The sequence below is a fragment of the Sebastes umbrosus genome, chromosome 1 (genome assembly GCF_015220745.1).
Source record: "Sebastes umbrosus isolate fSebUmb1 chromosome 1, fSebUmb1.pri, whole genome shotgun sequence".
NCBI classification, from domain to species: domain Eukaryota; kingdom Metazoa; phylum Chordata; class Actinopteri; order Perciformes; family Sebastidae; genus Sebastes; species Sebastes umbrosus.
The window spans coordinates 13,650,302-13,669,692 of NC_051269.1; the positions used below are offsets into that span (position 1 = coordinate 13,650,302).

The window sequence follows — 19,391 nt, forward strand, 5'->3', positions numbered from 1 at the left end:
AAATAAATAAATAGAGAAAGGTGACTAAAAAGATGATGTAAAAAGAAAAGACAAATCATTAACCCACCTGACAAAGCCATATCATACATTGTGCATTCATTCATAGATAGATAGATAGTAACTTTATTGATCCCGAGGGAAATTCAAGTCTCCAGCATCACAGTTCCATAGTGCAAAACATGTAAGTAAAACGGCAGTAAAATAGTAGTGCAAAGTACAATGTACAAAAAAATATACCTTATGCTTGAAGGCAGCATGTCCCATACCTGGCCAGTTGAGTAGTTGTTGTTTTTTTGCTTATATATTTTTTTCTTATAACAAATAAAATAAAAATATGCATAAAATAAAATAAATAAATAAATAAAATAAAACCAGATAATAAATGAATAAATAAATGAATACATGAATGAATGAATGAATGAATGAATGAATAAATAAATAAATAAATGAATAAATAAATGAATGAATGAATGAATGAATGAATAAATAAATAAATAAATGAATAAATAAATAAATGAATGAATGAATGAATGAATGAATGAATGAATGAATGAATAAATAAATGAATAAATAAATGAATGAATGAATGAATGAATAAATAAATAAATAAATGAATAAATAAATGAATGAATGAATGAATGAATAAATAAATAAATAAATAAATGAATAAATAAATGAATGAATGAATGAATGAATGAATGAATGAATGAATGAATAAATAAATAAATAAATGAATAAATAAATGAATGAATGAATGAATGAATGAATAAATAAATAAATAAATGAATAAATAAATGAATGAATGAATGAATGAATGAATGAATGAATGAATAAATAAATTAATAAATAAATGAATGAATGAATGAATGAATGAATGAATGAATGAATGAATAAATAAATAAATAGAGAATGGTGAATAAAAAGATGATGTAAAAAAAAAAAGACAAATCATTAACCCACCTAACAAAGCCATATCACACACTGTGCATGCATTCATAGGCTGCTATGCGTTTTGCTGTGGCGCCCCCTGGCGGTGGTTTAACGTGGCTGTTTCAAACCTCTCTTACAACACTGTCCTCTATTATCATTGGTTCAAAATGTCACCGTCGCTTCATTGGACCAATGGCACCAGTTTTGACTTCTTCTCTGGGGCCTGTTTTGCATGCATGCTCCTCCTCTTCTGTTCCCAACCACCACTCCTCCTCCTCCTCCTCCTCCTCCTCCTCCACACACACTGTGACACACACACACACCAGCCTCCTGTGATGCCAACCCCTCCATGGCTGCACGGCATGTCTGTCTAGTCGGTCTAATCTAAAGCAAACCCGGGATATTATGGAGCCGACGGTGTGTTGACGGAGATGCATGAACAAGGTGATTAAATGTGCTCCTCTAATGTTACTACCACTGTGATGTGATGGCGCTGATAACTCTCTCTCCTCTCTGTGTGGTCATGTATTGTTATTATGCACATTAGCTTTCTGCTCCTTCCCAACATGTCTGCTGTGCTTTGGTGTTTTTGAAGACAGGATGAAGTATGATCGGTGATAATAACCTCGCAGAGAGAGATCTGAGTCAACATAATCCATCTGGACATCACCGTGGAGGAAGATGAGGAAGATGAGGACCATGATGGCTCCGATGAAGACACCATTATTGCTGTTTCTAGTGTGGGGTGAGTGCTGTGCAGCCAGGCTGTGTTATTATACCTGTTATAGCTCTGTCTGTCTGCAACCGCCTGGCCATCTGTCACATGGACTTCATGCATTTTGCATGATTGTTTCTTTTATTAATTTATTTAGATCATCATCTGCAGCAGCTTTATTCTCATGATTTTGTATCTTCTTTGTTTTAGCCTGTAAATGCTGCTTCTATGGGACTGTTTATAACATGCATGTGGTCTGCAAGTTTATTACAATGCAAAGTGACAGATGGGACACTATCAAGCTAAGATCACTTTGTGGCTGTGTGATGGATGTTGAAGCTGGTTGTGTGAGAGAGGAACAGGTGCTTTTAGCATCCAGGAAGTGCCAAGCAAAATATATTTGATATCAGTATTTATTTTCACAATGGTAAACGTCATAGTTGTTTTATGGTAGCCTAAACCCTGCTAAAAATAAATAAAAAATAAAATAAAATAAATAATATATGTAAATACAAATAAATAAAAGAAGAATATAAAAATAAAATAAATAAAGAATTAAAAACTAAAATATGGAAAAAACAAAAAGAAAAACTACCAAACCTGCTAAAAAAATAATATTAAATAAAATTAAAATAAATATATAAATAAATAAATAATTAAAAAAGATACCAACCCTGATAAAAACATAAAATAAATAATAATAAACAAAATGCCAACCCTGCAGGCACTCTAGTTTATTATACTTTATTTTACCCATTTTAATTGTTTCACTACTGTCATTTTATGCTTTTCATCACTTATTTTTTGTCTCCTCAGTGTTTCTTGTTTTGTGTTATGTTACCTCACCTAGAGCAAATTCCCATAAGCTATTTCAATGACAATAAAGTTTTGAATGTTGAATTTTAAATTTTAACAGGGGCAAAGATGCTGAAAAGGTCAACTGCACTTATGAATCATAAGTTTTACTTTTTGAAGATGATCTTTCCAAAGGGAAAATACGGTGACATAATCAAATAAGTGCTTTTAAGAGTTTGAATATTACTTTATTTTAGGGTAAAAATAGGAAACACAACCTGAACAAGCAGAAATAGATAAAGCTGAAATGCATTGATATGTTGTACCTCACATTTTAGATATTTAGACGTTTTTATCTGGCTGCTCACAGTATTATTAATTATATGAATTATCTAATAACCAAATAGACAGGTTTGTATCAGCTCTTTGTGGGTTCTTGATAAGTAAATTGGGACTCCTCCGTGTTGCTACTATAATCTGCTCCAGACAGTATTGAGCATTGTGACGAGCGGTGGTGTCCCCCAGCCCTATCAGTCCCAGCCCAATGTTAATTAGGACTTGATCCGCTTAAACCTCCCACTCGTCTCCCAGGTCATTATCTATGGGCGTGTTGTCATCGGGCCGTGACTCGGCCTGTGAGAAAGCTCCAGTTGTTTTAGGTCTGACACACACAGAGACACAGACAGACAGACAGACAGGAGAGGAGTGCCAAAACGCACCCATCTAGTATTTCTAGTTGTTCAAGTAGATTTATCAGCGTTGTTCTAGGTGAGACGGTGTAAGGGTGTGTGTTAAGTTAGTATGTGTCAGTTGGTGGGTGTATGTTTGTTGACTGTTATGTCGGGATGATCTCATCTTATTCACACTTTGAGATGATGAGTTTATCTCTCAGCTTTTGGCACCACATGTACAACGTTAAAGATGTGCACCCTTTTTTATCCTCCTTCCTACATTATGGAACAAGTTGGCTACCTGACGTCTGGCAGGCCGTACTCTTTAATAACTAAATTTCAATACATATCCAATGAAGTTAGTCTCAACTTGTGTGAGCTATTTAAGTTTTGTAGCTTTGACTTTAACTGAGTTTAATTATGTCACACTATGTTTTTAATGGAGATGCTGATACTCACCTATGATGGGACCAATACACAGTAAATACAGTTGCTTTGCCAATGTCCTTACAAAATAATCAGTGTTTCTGCTTTCTGATTTTAAATTTGGAGGGAAAATAGAGCACAGTTTTTATGTCATTCGGTTGATTGTTTGGAGCATGTGATGCAAAACAAATTGTCATGTGAACGAACAATACATTTTCATTGTTATCTTATCTTAAATACCCTGATTTTAGGCATCGGAATTGATATCGGAAGAGAAAAAGGCTGGGGAATTCCTAGTTTTTACTGCATACAACTTCCATAGTTTGTTATGGAGCTACTCTTAAATTATATATATTTTTAATTTTAATATTTTTTCTTTATCTTTATTTAAATGTTCATTCTTGTCTTACCTTCATGTTAGCATTTGGCTTGTAAATCAATTGGTTAAAATGACCAGAAATAAATGGTCTTCCTGCAAAAAAATGAATTGAAACTGTCTGTAGTCTTTAAAAAAACATGCTTGATGATGCCTGTCCTCTCAGCTTCCTTCTTTTAAAAGAGGAAATTATTACATTGCACGAGTACCCTTATCATGAGAGAATAGTAATGGCATGAGAGGTTTCGGTGCCTGTGTCTGAAAGATAAATAACAAGCAGAGCTCGGCCTGAGCCTCTAACTATTTCAGAGGGGTTCCTGGGGAAGTGAGGTATGAAGCCACTCAGTGAAATACAATGACGCTCGAACCTGGAAGCGTGAAACCCCCCGAGGCAATCGCTCGGAATATTTTTACTGAAAATCCCCCATGTTACCAGGTTTCTATTCAACAGCAAGGTGACGGGGATCAAGTACATTTTATTTTTCCCTTTTGGCCTGAGGGAAGTCTCAGTTTCACTGTGATATTAAGTTTAGCTCATTCCAAAACAATGCACTCAGTGACCTTAAGTTGTTGCTGCTTTGAGCACTGAAACATTTGTGTAACTCAACAGTAACATCTTTTTTTCTAAATATAATAACACAGCTGCTCACAATACAACTTTAGGATATTAAAATGAGCATATATCACTATTTTTATGACATTTTATAAACAGATTAAGGGGATTGTTTGAGAATACAACTGGCATTTCAATGGATAATGACAATAATCGTTATTGCTAGACACATTAGCACTTTTTGAATCACCGGAGCTGCTGTGAGAGAACAAAGTATTCTGTTTTTTAATGAACTGCTTCATTAAATTAACCAAAAGTACTCCCAGTATGAGCTAAGACGCTCACTAAGATGATTGCATTTCATCATGTATTAAATGTGTCATTGTATTCAGAGGAAGTTGGCCCAGCTCTAGTGTTTTTTCTCCCAAGCTATTTAATGTATTGATTCCCTGTTAGCCGGTCAGCAGCTCAGGATATTGATCTGTGAGTCCATGTACCAGACATGCGGCGAGGCCAGACAGTGTGTGACCCACACAAATTGACATTGTTACAGTTTCCTACCTTCGTCTTTCACACTCTTGCTGTCTCTCCATTCTTCTCCCACAGTGCTCCAGTATGCTGTGTGTCGCGACGTATCTCTTCCTCCCGGGCCCCTCTACCGCGTCGCAGGGTTCCCCCTCTCCCTGCCCTGTGCCGTGTCGGGGTACGAAGGCGCACGCTCGCAGGACTTTGAGTGGTTCCTGTACAGGGACGATTCCGGCGGGAGGCAGATGGGAGTGGTGTCCACCAGGGACAAGGGTTTCCCTTACGCCCCGTTCCAGGCCCGGGTGAGGAACGGGGAGGTGAGGGTGGAGAGGGACTCGGGGGACAAATGCCGGCTGGTGATCCAGAGGCTCCGAGCTGAGGACCAGGGGAAGTACGAGTGCTACACACCCAGCACGGACACAACCTACCAGGGCAACTACAGCGCCACAGTGCCTGTCAAAGGTAAGAGATTGAATAGTTTTGGCACAGAGGAATAAGATGCATCATACTTTTTTAATAAGATCAGTTCATTGTTGTTTTTGGTCTTTTCATGGGATGTGTTGAATATAAAGAAAAATAGAGGATATCACCAGAGAGCGGCTTCTCTGAGAATAAACATATAACATAGAGGTCACAATGTAAAATAGATGAAGAAAGTAATCAGGGATCAATAATACAGATGAGATCACAAGAATAGAGTTTGAATATTTAACATATTACTTATAACCATCAAAAAAAATATGAAAACAGAGACGCAATAAGTCCATGAAATAAATGAGTAAAATGGATGAATAAAACATAACCCTGATGATTGCAATATATCCTAGAAGTCTGAGTGAATAAAATCATCTACAAACACAGCGAGAGCAGCCTCCAGCTTCTTCCTGTTTTTAGCAACTAGTGCTGGGGACGAAACTTCAATTCTGTTTTTTGGTACGAGATAGAAATGTGCCAGTAAGTACACGGAATATTGAAAGTATCAGGAGCTGGCGTTGAACGTCTGGTCAGATTTATAAATCTTGTTTCCTTATTCTTGGATCAGATAGTTCCTGAAGTTAAAGCAAAATTTAACCAATTTTGCCAGAGTGTATTATTGAAGTTCTTGTACGACTGCTTGTGTTCAAACTAGGTCTGGGCAATATCATATATATCATCAAAAGGATATAAAAATGTCTTTTGTATATATTTTTCTATGTCGTTTATATAGCGATACAGGCTAGGCCTATATTTTTTTCTTATGTTCATTTTGCACTTTAGTTCTTAAGATGAGAAAATACTTTTCATTTGTCAAGTATTGAATTCACACAGAGTATACAAAAATAGGCTTTAACATGTGGGTATTTAATATAGACTATTTATTTAATTATTACCAGAAAACATGCTATATGGTGATATATCGAGATATGAAATTACCTATATTGTGATAGAAGTTTTTGGCCATATCGCTCTGGTTCAAACAACGTCTAAGAACACTGGCTTCTTTTGTTAATTGAAAAAAAAAAATGGTTTTGTTGAAAACATGTAAATATTTCTTAAAGTAAGGCATTGAAAAATAATTGTTTTGGTACAAAAACCCTTAAACTATATCACCAACTACTACTGCAAAATGTCAAACGATATCAGCCCTCTCCTTCTAACGCAATCAGTTTAGTGGTCATGTAGTGGAAACCAGCAAACTGTACTCCAGTCCTGTCAACTGCAACTCTGCTCTACATCAGCCAGATGGATGACATTTATTAATCATACTATGTATTTAAGTTGGTGCGCGATGACATTCCTCATGTCTAAGCTGTTATTTATACTTGCCATCTGGAGTTCTTTCTACGAAGATCCATCTGCTCATGCTGTCCACATTGTTTTGGCGATTTCAGACCATCTACATTGTTAACCAATAATCTCTTTCTATTCATCACCTTCTTTGTGTTTATGTTTGTAGGATGTTGGGTGTTAGTTTTGCAGCTGAAGTGTGTCATCTTCATGATAGCCAGCTACAGTAATCCCCCTTGCTTTGGCAAAGCTAGAGCCCCAAAGCTAAGGGGTTGCTTTAGTGTTCTAAACATAGAAACGTCTAAACAGCAAGCAGGCAATAGAAATTCAATTTGGCATATTTCTCCTCCCAGTTGGCTCATGTAGCCTCTTGATGTAATATAATTGTCTGTCTGTGTCTCTTTGTACACCCGCAGTGATCCCTGACACTCTCCAGATCAGCTACACCCGCTCACTAACCGGCCAGCCCGTGCCAGAGGGGGCCGAATTAACGCTGACATGCTCAGCCGGCATCCAGTCGGAGCAGCTCACCCATCTGTCCATCACGTTCGGGAAGCGTAGCGGCGGAGAGGGTTCGGCGAGCGGAGCGGGAGGGGAGGTCAGTACCGTCAGGGAGATTATCTCCGTCGACAAGCTGCTTGGGGTCGTCCCTGGACATTTGTACAAGAAGCGGTACAACGGCGGAGAGATCACGCTGGAGAAGAGGAACGGGGAGGGCGAACTGGGCGTGTACGTGATGAAGATGAGAGCGGTGCAACCGGACGACACCGGCTCGTACTTCTGTGAGGCCTCCCAGTGGATTCGGGATCCCGATCGAACGTGGCAGAGGATCGCACAGAGGATGCTGGACATCGGCAACTTGACCGTTCAGCAACTAGGTCAGTGTAACCGAGAAACTGGGCCAGTGTTTGTGCTGACATTGTCAATACTATGACAGCATGTGGTCGTGGTCGTACTGCAGCAAGCACAATTATTATTAGAAGTTAGTAATAAAAGCACACAGAGGAAAGAAGATGTCATTAAAATAAAGTTGGCTGCTCCAGTTACAGTACAAACCCCAGACAATAAAAGCAAAACAGCTGAAGTTTGGTTTCTACTTGTCAGTTCAGGACTCTCTCACACTCTTCTCTCTCAGTGGCGTCAGTCGGCCTGGACTCGTAGTGCTGCTGAGTACATTGGACTCTTTCCAGGTTTCAGGCTGAAGCTCTGGATGTTTCTGTTACTTACAGCTTAACTGAATGGCCCGATAGATGGATAGATAGATAGATAGATGGATAGATAGATAGATAGATAGATAGATAGATACTGGACACATCTACATCTGTAGTCAAACTATTAGAGCTGCAACGAAAGATTATCGATTAATCTGTTGATTATTTTCTTGATTAATTAACTAATCTTTGGTTTATAAAACAGTGAAAGATGCCAATCGCAATATCTTAGAGCCTTTACTGTACTATACTATTTGCTAGGCTTCGAAGCTTCGACGTGAGATATTTGAAGCTTCACTTGAGTAGCAAGTTGACATGTTTCTTCTGTCTGTCTGTCTGTCTTCATCTCCCTCGTTTCAGTGCCTGTTTCAGTGCTGCTGCCGCACTACTGTACACACACACACACCTCTACACACAACAAACAGCGATATCTGTCTGAGAATAACTAATAATAATTCATTATTCAATGTGAATAATGTTGTGGGATTATTCTTTATTTCATGGGCGATTTTGGGACTTACTGTATACTTTTATTATTACATACTTATATATAAAAAATAAATACATAAAAAACACCAAAGCATTCGAATACTGATTTGGAGATCGATTACCATGGCAATGGTTGAAGCATTCGAGTCAGCCCTACTATTTACTATAATAATAACCTACTATAGACTAAGAAAAGCAGCAAATTCTCACATTTGAGAACCTCAAACTATCTAAATTCTTCTTACTATGTGTCAGCTGTCAAACTGCCTGAATGACAAGCCTGATGCTCGGCTCCCCTTGCTGATTATCCAGCTGGATTTGATAGGTCGATAGCTGGCTGGCGGGACAGCTGAATAACAGCCCCGCTGCTTCGCCGCTTGGCTCAATATAAATTCTAAAGAGCTCGTGTAGATCTGAGGGATTAAGTAATCTTTCCTCCCACCTTGGCCTCTAGTAGCCCGCAAAGAGGATGATATCAGACTGACGTGTCCATCACTGTCAGAACAGCAAGGTAACCTGATATATGCAGATAATATACCGTATACATACAGTATGCATTCTTCATATGTTTGCTTATAGGAAAATACTTTGAAAGTTTAATATTGAATTATTCCAACCACATTTTTAATAAATGTTCTTTTTGATGAAAGGCACAAACAGTTTCTTCGTACTGAGTAACTACTAAAAGTTATTTAGGTCAAATTTTTTCTCTTCAGCAATAAAATTAAAGCTGAAGTTGAATCTCAACAATGCATGCATTGTTTCTTTCCGACACTCACAGACGAGCACTATTTAGTTCTGTGTTTTCTGGCCTCTGTTGTCTGACTAATACAATAGTCTGATGCGTCCTTTTGTGTACATAAATAATGTGTCTTTTATTGTTTAGAGAAGTGTTGTGGTTAAATGAGGCTTTGCTCACACAATGGACCAGTGTTAATATCCTCCAATTATACCACGTTATTATTAGTACTTATAATATGAAACCTTTTCAATTCATTAAACAAAGTTGCAGATACTCATTTGTGCGATGTTCTTCTACTGTTGTGCTTTAAATGTATCTCAGAATACAGAACAAAAAGTAATTTCGTCAATTTCTTTCATTGAGCAATAATAGAAAATGAGGGGTAATCCATTTTATCTTGGCCATTAAACATGAAATGTACTAGAGAAGCCGCTCCAGCTTCCCCACAGAATTGATACTCACATTAAATCGCTTCCTGTGAAGATTTTTACTGTCACGGTGTCTAAGTGCTTGTTTGAGGCCCCCCCACCGAGGACGATTTCCTCTCCTTTCACTTTTAATAAGCGGTCTCCCTCTACCTCTTCCATTTGCCAGCGGAGTCTCTGAGTATAACGTCCTCGCCCAGGGGGGAGGTAACCCTACAGGTGGGATCCCCTCTCATCCTGACCTGTGAGGTGTTGGGGCTGCCGGCTGACGTGAACTCAGGCCTGTTGGTTCAGTGGATGAAGAGAGGATCAGTGGGGGGAGTCGAGGTACTGATTCTCATTCTACTTACTCATTTATATTAGCATCCGCACAGTATAACTGAGGCACAAATATTACAACTTAGTCTTTCAAGTATGTAAGTGAATGCATGAGTTTGTGTTCAAACAGCTGACATCAAAATTGTAATGTCATGCCACATTAGAGTTTGCATTTAGGTCCATTTACAACAATTAGCAAAGCTTGTTCTTTTTCATGTTTGAACATTTTTCCTATTTTCATCACTTTTTTTAATTAGTGCAGTGTGAGAATCAGCTTGCAGGGAATTAAAACTTGCCTGCTTTCACAGACTTAAAGGTTCATTAATGATAGATTAATTGTCAATTAATTTAATTGCAGGCGTGGATGTGAAATCCATAACAGCCACCATTGAATGTAATTTATTTTCTGTCAAGCTTACATTATTGTTGCATGGTTATTCAGCTGAAATTACAGATAGATTTTAAATATTTTCAGGTATGGTGGTGCGTTCAAGTGCAGGAGTATGTTTTTGATAAGTGACACTTGAGAGAAAATTTGCATTATGGCGTTAGCGTTTGATCGACGTCGTCAACCTGGCAATGCTTTAGGAAACAGTCTGCGATAATATAAAGTATTCACTGTTTCTAGCAAATTGCCTAAAAATAAATAACATTTCAATTTGCAGTCTAACACAAACTGACATGTTATATTTTAGGTGGAGGTGGCGCGGATGAGCCCAGGCGGTGTTGTGAGCTGGGGGGACGACCTCAGCCGAGCTAGTGGGGGCTCCATGGAGAAAGTGGCGGAGGGGAGGTACTCCCTGAAGCTGTTCTCGGCCCGGCCCTTAGACTCGGGGGTGTATCGCTGTGTGGTGACCGTGTACGCCGGAAGACAAAACCCTGGCCCGTCTACTCCTGCAACACTCACCCAGAGGTCTGAGGGAGTCACCGTCAACCTCAAGAGCAAAGGTGAGCGGCCCTTCTGTGTTGGTTTGGTGTAAGAAATTATTTAAAAGTTTAAATTCATGGAGTGCTTTGATGGCCCAGACCTCTGGGCCATTTGGCTGTGATGGGCTGAGTTCAAGTCTGCAACAAGTTAGTATTCCAGTGCTGTGGTGGAAATCTGTATCAATAAATGCAAAATACGTAGATCTGTTTTTCTGTCAGTTGGACTCCAAGCATACAGAGATCAAGGGTCTCCGCAGCAAAGAGCAAAAAAGAGCTCTCTATATCTTCTTCTTATACACAAATGATGAGGATGTTAGAGAGGAGCTGTCAAAAATAGATAGCTTGTTGCTAGAGTCTGTTACTTACAGGTGCATCGCCTGGATTGCAAGATCCTGATACAGGAAATGAGTCAGCCAGCCCCTTCCACCGTCTGGTACTTTTTGACATGTAGCAACAGAGTGTAGGACAAAGATGAGCAGTTAGAATACTTTGTCCATTCCAGTGCTCACTGGTAGACTGGCAAAACGGGAATCTGTGGTTTCGTCATGTTTATCAGAAACTCATGATGCAGTTTTGTTCTGAAACTGACAGTCACATATGTTGTGTTTTACCCTCTGTGAACTGTTGTTTCAATGTACCACTTCCCCTCCACAGATGTGCGAGTTGCAGCTGTGGCTCAGCTCCCTCGAGGCCCCCTTTTAAAAAGAGGCATGACCATCACCCTGATTTGCAACGCCACCGTGACGACCACAGGTCCCGCCCAGGCGCAGGTGCAGTGGCTGCGGTGGCCAATCCCTGAACGAGTTATCAGGAGAAATCAGAACCCAGCGTCTGATGCTACCCCAACAGACCCCCCCGTGGAGGAAAAACCCAGACTGGTAGCCGCCCTCATGTACGACGGTGTTGCAGAGATCTACGCCAATGGTAGCGACGTCAGCGTCGACCGCCTGTCGGCCGGCAGCTACAGACTGAGGGTCCACGCAGCATCGATGGAGGATCAAGGCATGTATGCGTGTCATGCCCAGGCGTGGGGTCAGGACCCGCATGGAGGCTGGTACAACACGGGGGCCAAAGCAGAGTCAAACGCAGTGACTGTTTACCTGTACGCCAGAGGTAAGAGTCTCCCAGGGAATGATTTTTTTGTCATAATCATAGTGATCGTGGATAAATGTAACAGATTATAGACAGATCCAGTTTATTAACTATTTTTGTTGTAGTTTTGCTGAAAGCATGGCTCTTATTCACACTCCCACACACTCGAAACGGGCCCCCAGAAGTGCTGCTTGCAGCGTTGTCGAGCACCGCTCATTGTTCGTTGACTCTAGGGAAGTGAAGAAGAGTTTGGTTGTAACGTTCCTATCTCCAGCATCCAACAGCAAAACTGAACAGCAGTCAATGAGCCTTTAAAAGGCCCACTGCGGACGACATGCTTGACTCAGTCCTGCAGAGCCCTGAAGCTCCGCCCCTGCTTGTGCACAGAGCGCTTTTTTATTTAAAGATTATTAATATTGAACTGTTGTGTGTCCGAATTGCACCAACTTTGACGCTGCACCTCCTTGGGTCCCCAACAATACACCCGCCAAGTGTGAAGTAGATCAGATGAAAGGTTACCGAGATATGCAAAGGACACACATACTTACATACATACATACGGACAGAGTCCTTGCTTTATAGTTAGATACGATCCATTGTCACAGATGAAACTACTAAAAGTACATGAAGTAGTTCAAATTGGCTCCACCTTGACCTGCTACAACATTAAAGTACCACTTAAATATGAATTTGCCAATAATAATCATCCTAATAATGTAATACTGTATCATTGACGGTAGCCACTCTGCATTATGACAACTTTTTACTTTTGATACTTTAAGTAAATGATTTGACTACTTCTTCAGTCACAAGCTGGAGGGAATCCATCATCTGTGTAAACGTCAAGTGTAAATTTCAAACATTTACTCTCCACCTTGAGAAGTGTCTGTACATTTTAAGTAGATTGATTCGTCTCTACATCCTTCTGTAGCAGATGGCAGGACATGGTTCCCCTGTATTTACATCTACAGTAATTTAGTTCTGTGGGACTCTGAACTCAAGGACCATGAGGACAATTTTCACACTTTTCTCAAACGGGCCGCATTTAACGATGATTTTCATCATCGATTGATCTTCTGATTATTTTCTCAATGATCATTTTATCTATAAAATGTTAAAAAAAAGCATTGAAAAATGCCCATTATGATTTCCCAGAGCCCAAGATGATGTTTAAATTTCTTGTTTTGTCTAAAATAAGTATCAAATACTGTCAGAAGCACAACAGCAATCATCTTCACACTAATCATTGTCACGGGTAGCAACGTTAGTTGTTGACCTTCTCTCTGTTCTACATGAGTGTGGATCCTAGATTGAGTTTCTAGCACTAGATGACTGAATCACTAGAGCAAACTGTGCTTTTAGTTTATCCAGCAGGACAGTCCATTAACTGGCTTTCCATCAATATGTGCTGCCTGAATGTTACAAGTATTATATAAAAAGTCTATATCTGTATTGTTTTGAACCAAACAAATCTGTTTCATTCCCAAAGGACACTTTTTTCTACTGAATCATACATTACATATCAAATATCCCCATTTGAAAATGGATTATAACAATTAAAATAATGTATTTTTACATCACGTCATCTTTCTCTCCTCTGTTATCTCCCCCCAGCTGCTGACCTCCTCCTCATCCCGTTGGTTGTCGGAGTCTCCTCTGCCTTGTTCGTGGGCATCGTCATCATCGCAACCGTGACCTGTTGCTTCATGAAGCGACTGGCGAAGCAGCGCGCTCCAAAATAGGTGTCCGCCGTCTCCGCCTGTCTGAAATCTGAATGTTCACAAAGAGGCACAAAAGAGGTGACGCACATGAACATAACGGACGAAATGGCCGAGAAATAACTTTCTAGACGAAAATGAAGTGAAAAATGACTGATGTCACCCTGTTAGATGATTTTTTTGTGTTTTGACCTACCTGTTTAACAATCAATGCCAAAAGATTCTGTTTTATATTCTCTTGTATTTTTATATCCAAAACCTTCTCTGAGCATATTTTAATGACGCACCAGTAGGCGTAATAATCTAGATATTTGAAGCCACCATCCAATAACCCCTAATGGGCAAAGATTTACACATTTTTTGGAGATTCCATGTTAGCTTAACATTTTTAATGATCCCTTTGTCTAAGCTTATCGTTCTGTTTCAAATGGAAAAGGGTGAAAATACACGCAATATTTTTAGGTCAAAAGTAAAGAAGGTACTTCATGTTTATTTTTGAGTCTCTCAGATGTGAGGAATCTCGTAAAAGTGTCATTTCTACAGAAAAGCCAAGCAAACTGCCCTCTCATTCAGTCATAGTTTGATTGTTACAGTGTAAAGGTATCCGTTTGTACGATGCTGGTTATATAGGTCATCCTACATCGAGTAATGCTTCTATTTTCACACAAAGAATATTCTATGTTTTCACAAATCGTCGATACTGTTCCAGTTGTTGCTTCCCCTCAAACTGCATGTTTCTCCTTTTATTCCAAAAAATGTCTGACTGTCTGTGTATGGTTAAGCCTCTAGCACTGCCACTGACAGTCACATGAATGCTGATGGGAGCAGAAACTTAATAAGAGCAGGGACCTTCCACCGCCTGCAGCCCAGCACCACCACTCTGCATGTAAACAAAGTCTCTGTCTGTTACTTAATAAGAAAAGCGCTGGCTGGGGGCTTTCTGATGCCAAGACCAACTGAGTATCAATCCTAAACACAAGCATTCCCCCGCCTGTGACGCTTCACGCTGAAGCGACTTTTCTATACGGACTTGTATAGAGTTGACAAAAGAGAAATGGAAGAGATATCTATAATGCACTGAGCTCAATTGTGTAAATATTGTACGGAGTTAAGCTGTTTTATTTTTCTTAATGTGAGTAAGACTGTATGCTGTCTTTGGCGAAGCACCTGTGTTTAACATTCTGCTGCAGTCTGCTCTTGTAAAGCACTTGGAAAACGAATGGGACTGGGACCGGGACCAAAGCCTGATTTTCTTCCAGCTGAAAAAGTCACTGCTTTGCTGTACCTGAGTGAATACTTTTGTTTCTTTCTTTTGTGTGATTAATGGCGCCTTTTGCTCTTGTGACTGCGACAAAAAAAAAACGAAAAAGAATCCACCGTTTGTTCCACCGAGTATCAGAAAAGCTCTTATTGTTTCACACTGTTTAGGTTACTCGTCCCCGAGGTGAAAATCTCCTCAGCAGCGCAGTCATATGACCTGATAGTCTCACCATCATAGTCATCATGTGGTTTAGGCCACACAGTTCTGCAGCCAAGGCTTCTTATGACTATAGCCCCCGCTGCTAGCCCACAGAAATCTGTTGGACAGATTTACCGTGTCTGCACACTTATGATGAGTGAAATCCATCCTCCTCTTCCTGTCCAAAGTAACACTTAAGAGAAGTTTGGTCGTGCGAGCGCGCCCGCATTGTGTGATCACTTAAAGTTAAGAGACATGTTCGTGGAAAGGAGGAAGAAAGTCAAATTTGTTGTGGCTCTCTCGTGAAATTATTTCAGTTTTTCCTGCTTTTCTAAATTTGTTTGCACTGAGCTATACTTTACTGTCTCAGTCCGTCTGTCTGGGTTTCCGATGTTAAAAATCTGCCTGTCCTCCCGAACCAGTGGGCTCTAAACCCCCCCCCCCACCCCCCCCCCCCGATTATAAATGTCGTTCACGAACATTAGGGAATAAAAATCACAGCTCTGCTTGCTTCCTGAGCCACTTTGTTCCAGATCAACTACTCAAAGCTGATTTGTTCCCCCACATACCCACCCACCACATGATCACACACACACACACACAGACAGATGCACGTGCACACACAGCACAGCAGCAGCAGCAGCAGCAGCAGCACTGTGCTGGCTGGCTGGTATTTCAGATGAGAGTAAGGGAGTATCTGCGTGTTCATCTCTAATCCCTGTTTATGGCTGCAGTTTGTGTCCTGCTGCCCTTCCCCCTCTCTCTCTCTCTCTCTCTGTGGCTCGCATTTCGATTCATTTCGATCTCTGTTCCTTGAGAAATACAGTCAGCTGTACAAAGTGTAGCACATAGCGTGCAAAGTGTGAAAGCTGCCGTCTAAGCTGTGCTTTTGTTTGAGGATATATTAAACCCTTTCATGAAGGTGTTATGTTTTTGTTTGGACTGTTTACTTATGCTTTAATACCACTGTTCCTGAACGCATCTAGCTGCCATCAAAATATATATAAAAGGCGGGTTATTGTTTCTTATGGTGCTTTGGCGAACCTGCCAGTTGATAAACCAATAAACCACTCTGGATTTATAACATCACTTGGGTTTTATTTATTCCTTTATTTTCTGCTGCTGTGACTCAAGTGTGTTTTCAGCAGAGAACTGTTTATATCTGGAGACAGCTGAGGTATTATTACCGGATATTCTGCGTGGAGGGAAATAATCCAATCTGACTGAAAAGAAGTGTTCATGCACTAGTTGAGCATATTTTCCATCCATAAACAATGAAAAAAATAAACATATCCTGTGGTTGCTGCAGTTTCCAAGTGAGGATGAGCCAAGCAGAGGTTTATATTTCAGCTCAAGTTAACTCTCAGCACTTTGTGATTCAGTTTTTGAGGTTAAAGGGCAGAACATTTGTCTTATATTGTTACCGAATATGATGTACTAAATAATAGTACAATTATTAAATGTTTCCAGGTTTTAATGAATACATGGCTCTTGCTAGTTTGAGAAATTCCTGATGAAATAACACAAAAACGAAAAAAACATCTCATCAAGGACAAAAACACTGGTTTAAACATCACTTTCACTCATAGTCAAATTCATGGAACCTTGTAGAGTGAGAAAGAAGAAGCTGTGTTGTTGCTAGTTGGCTGCATTACATGCTCAATATCTCATAGGACAGCTTTCATTTAATTGATTTATTTATTGTCTAATTGATCCATTTATCATGTCCTTTAGAGTGCATCACAGCTGCAGACTCAATTAACAAATGAAAAATATCTCCCTCTCTACCGTCAGTGAACCGACCAAACATTTTTCCATCTGTTGCTGGATGATTCAATTCCATTTGCAAAGCTAAATTAAAGCTGCAATAATCAATATTTTCACACTATTATGCTTTTGTGCTTTTTCCCTTCCCTTTAGTGTGTTATATAGTTTTGTGCATGTCAAATGTCTGCAAAGTTACAAAGCCCAAAGTCCACGCCAAAGGGAGTTACTCACAGAAACACTGCTCCTGAAACGCCTTGCTTGAAGTCCCGCCTTTTCTTCCGTAACGTAGTGATGTCATCAAGTAACACACTTTGCCTAGCGGCTAGTTTGACACATTCTCAAACAAAGCTAGTTAGAGCGTAGCTGGAGCAGAGTCCGAAGTGTTTGGTTTGGTTGACCAATCACAACAGTGAGCCAGTTGACCAATCAGAAAAAGGGGTGGAAGAGGAAAAGAGGTGCAGCAGCACAGCCGGTATAAGAAAAAATAAAGCTTTTTTTTTTTTTTACACTATCCATTGATTCATCATTTAAAGAGGATCTATTATGCTCATTTTCAGGTGCATACTTGTATTTTGGATTTCTACTAGAACATGTTTGTATGCAGTTTCTCTTCAGCTCCAGTGTTTTGGCATCTTTCAGCTAATGTTTTGGTTTTACTGCCCGCAACATTTCTGTTTTGGTTCACTATCACCGCTCTCATCAACCTTGTTTCTCACCACAGCAGACAGCTGTTTTCAGTAAAGAAGCCACAGTGTGCTACCTGCCCAGCACCAAACAGCAGACCGACAAAGTTGGTGACCAGCTGGTGATTACGACGGAGCATTTAGCAGCTATAAAGCTAGATATTTTAGACCAGAGCTAAAAGGAGAAGGAATATTGGACGCCACATGAATTACAATATTGTTCCATTTCTGCTGGATGTTTAAACATTTTCTAAAACAACTTTATATGTTGATTTATGTCATTGTTTACTTGTCACCCCCTCAAGTGTCCAAATTCTTCTTTAATAAAGGACATTAAGTGATGTCTTTTTATTCCTGCAAATTTCCTTTCCCCCACTGTATTCATCCAGCAAAGATGTCATTTCAAATTGGATCATCAATGTGGCTCATTCTGAAAGAGACAACTGCATCCATCAAAGAAATGAGAGTCCCAGAAAGAAAGAATGTGACAGTCCCTTTCACGTATACGTCAAAAGAACGCTAGCGAGATAAAAGGGATGTCAAGGAAAATGTCAAATTAAAAAGAAAATACAAACGACAGATGATTTTATTTTTTTCAAGTATAAAATTTGATGAATTATGTCAAACGTAGACACAAATATATTCAATTCTAGTATTGATGCTGCCTGTAAAACCACCTGTCCTGCTGTTCCCCCCTGAGCTGCCGTGGTATTACAGTATATCAGTTTACACAGCATTACATCACTAATGCAAACACTGTACCAATGTTAATCCTCCTCTTCCTGTATGACTTCAGAGGGGACGTGGCAGGCAGACAAACAGAGGCTTTGTGGCAGACTGATAAGACGCTGCGATGCCCGTGGTTGGTTGGTTAACGTACCTGCTCTTCTACCAATCCCTGCCAGCTGAATGTCAACCGAGGCAGGATTAAACATGCAACACACACTGCATGTTCACACAAGGCCAGGTGCCCTCACTGTGGCAAAGCCTGTTCCAAGTTGTCACTGATTTCACCTGTCTTCTGAGAAACGTTTTCTACAACCATGTCCAGCTTTACTATTTAAACATAGCAGAAGTAAAAATACAATTACACACTTTATTCTGAGTTCCTGAGGGCTTATCATTACAACATTTACATACATTTAATATTTCAAAGAATTGGATTCAGGAAGGTTAAGAAACTAACTTCCTACCAACTAGCTTATAACTCGTGAAAATATATATACAGTACATATTTTCCCCTATTTTAACCTCGCTCAGCATAGACTGGTAAGACTGGTAACGGTGGGGGAAACAGCTAGCCTGTCTCTGTCCTAGCAGCGCCTCTAAAGCTCACTACCTTACATCTCATATCGTCATTGTTTAATTGGTACACAAAAAATGGAAAACTTTGTCAATAAACAAGCTACTTGTTGGTTAATGTGCAACAGTTTGCTTACAGCGTGATATTCTATCAACACTTGATAAAAAAATCAGTTCATTGCAATAATTTCTAAAGAAACTTTGGTAACTTTCTATGACCGCAATGTCTAAAATGTATTATATTATAATGCATCTGCTTATAGCACTGTATAATTATAGTTATAGGCACTCATAAGTATGCATAACTCTTTATAACAATAGTAACACATTATATGGCATTTTATGATGACTTATAAGGTCAGGTATCATAATACTTCACAACTGCTGGTCACTCACTGACATTTTTTTTAAAGGATCATAGTGTATTATAAATCAATTGTCGTTATACATTATATTATTTTTACAATGCATTATAATGTGATAATAAGTCGCTTGTAGTG

The 19,391-nt window shown here is 39.5% G+C and overlaps 1 protein-coding gene across 3 annotated transcripts in view; it reads left to right on the top strand.

Moving 5' to 3' along the window:
* Positions 1 to 16,067, top strand: part of igsf8 (immunoglobulin superfamily, member 8) — a 56,524-nt gene extending 40,457 nt beyond the window's left edge. Inside the window, exons 3-10 of one of the 3 annotated variants that reach the window (XM_037779204.1) lie at positions 1,257 to 1,374; positions 1,526 to 1,675; positions 5,073 to 5,453; positions 7,175 to 7,636; positions 9,795 to 9,952; positions 10,639 to 10,891; positions 11,525 to 11,983; positions 13,577 to 16,067. In XM_037779204.1, coding sequence (XP_037635132.1) covers positions 1,612 to 1,675; positions 5,073 to 5,453; positions 7,175 to 7,636; positions 9,795 to 9,952; positions 10,639 to 10,891; positions 11,525 to 11,983; positions 13,577 to 13,704 — 1,905 coding nt within the window. In that variant the 5' untranslated portion in view covers positions 1,257 to 1,374; positions 1,526 to 1,611 and the 3' untranslated portion in view covers positions 13,705 to 16,067. The remainder of the gene's footprint in view (positions 1 to 1,256; positions 1,375 to 1,525; positions 1,676 to 5,072; positions 5,454 to 7,174; positions 7,637 to 9,794; positions 9,953 to 10,638; positions 10,892 to 11,524; positions 11,984 to 13,576) is intronic. The other 2 variants (XM_037779211.1, XM_037779218.1) reach the window with 2 other exon arrangements.
* The last annotated feature ends 3,324 nt before the right edge of the window (positions 16,068 to 19,391 follow it).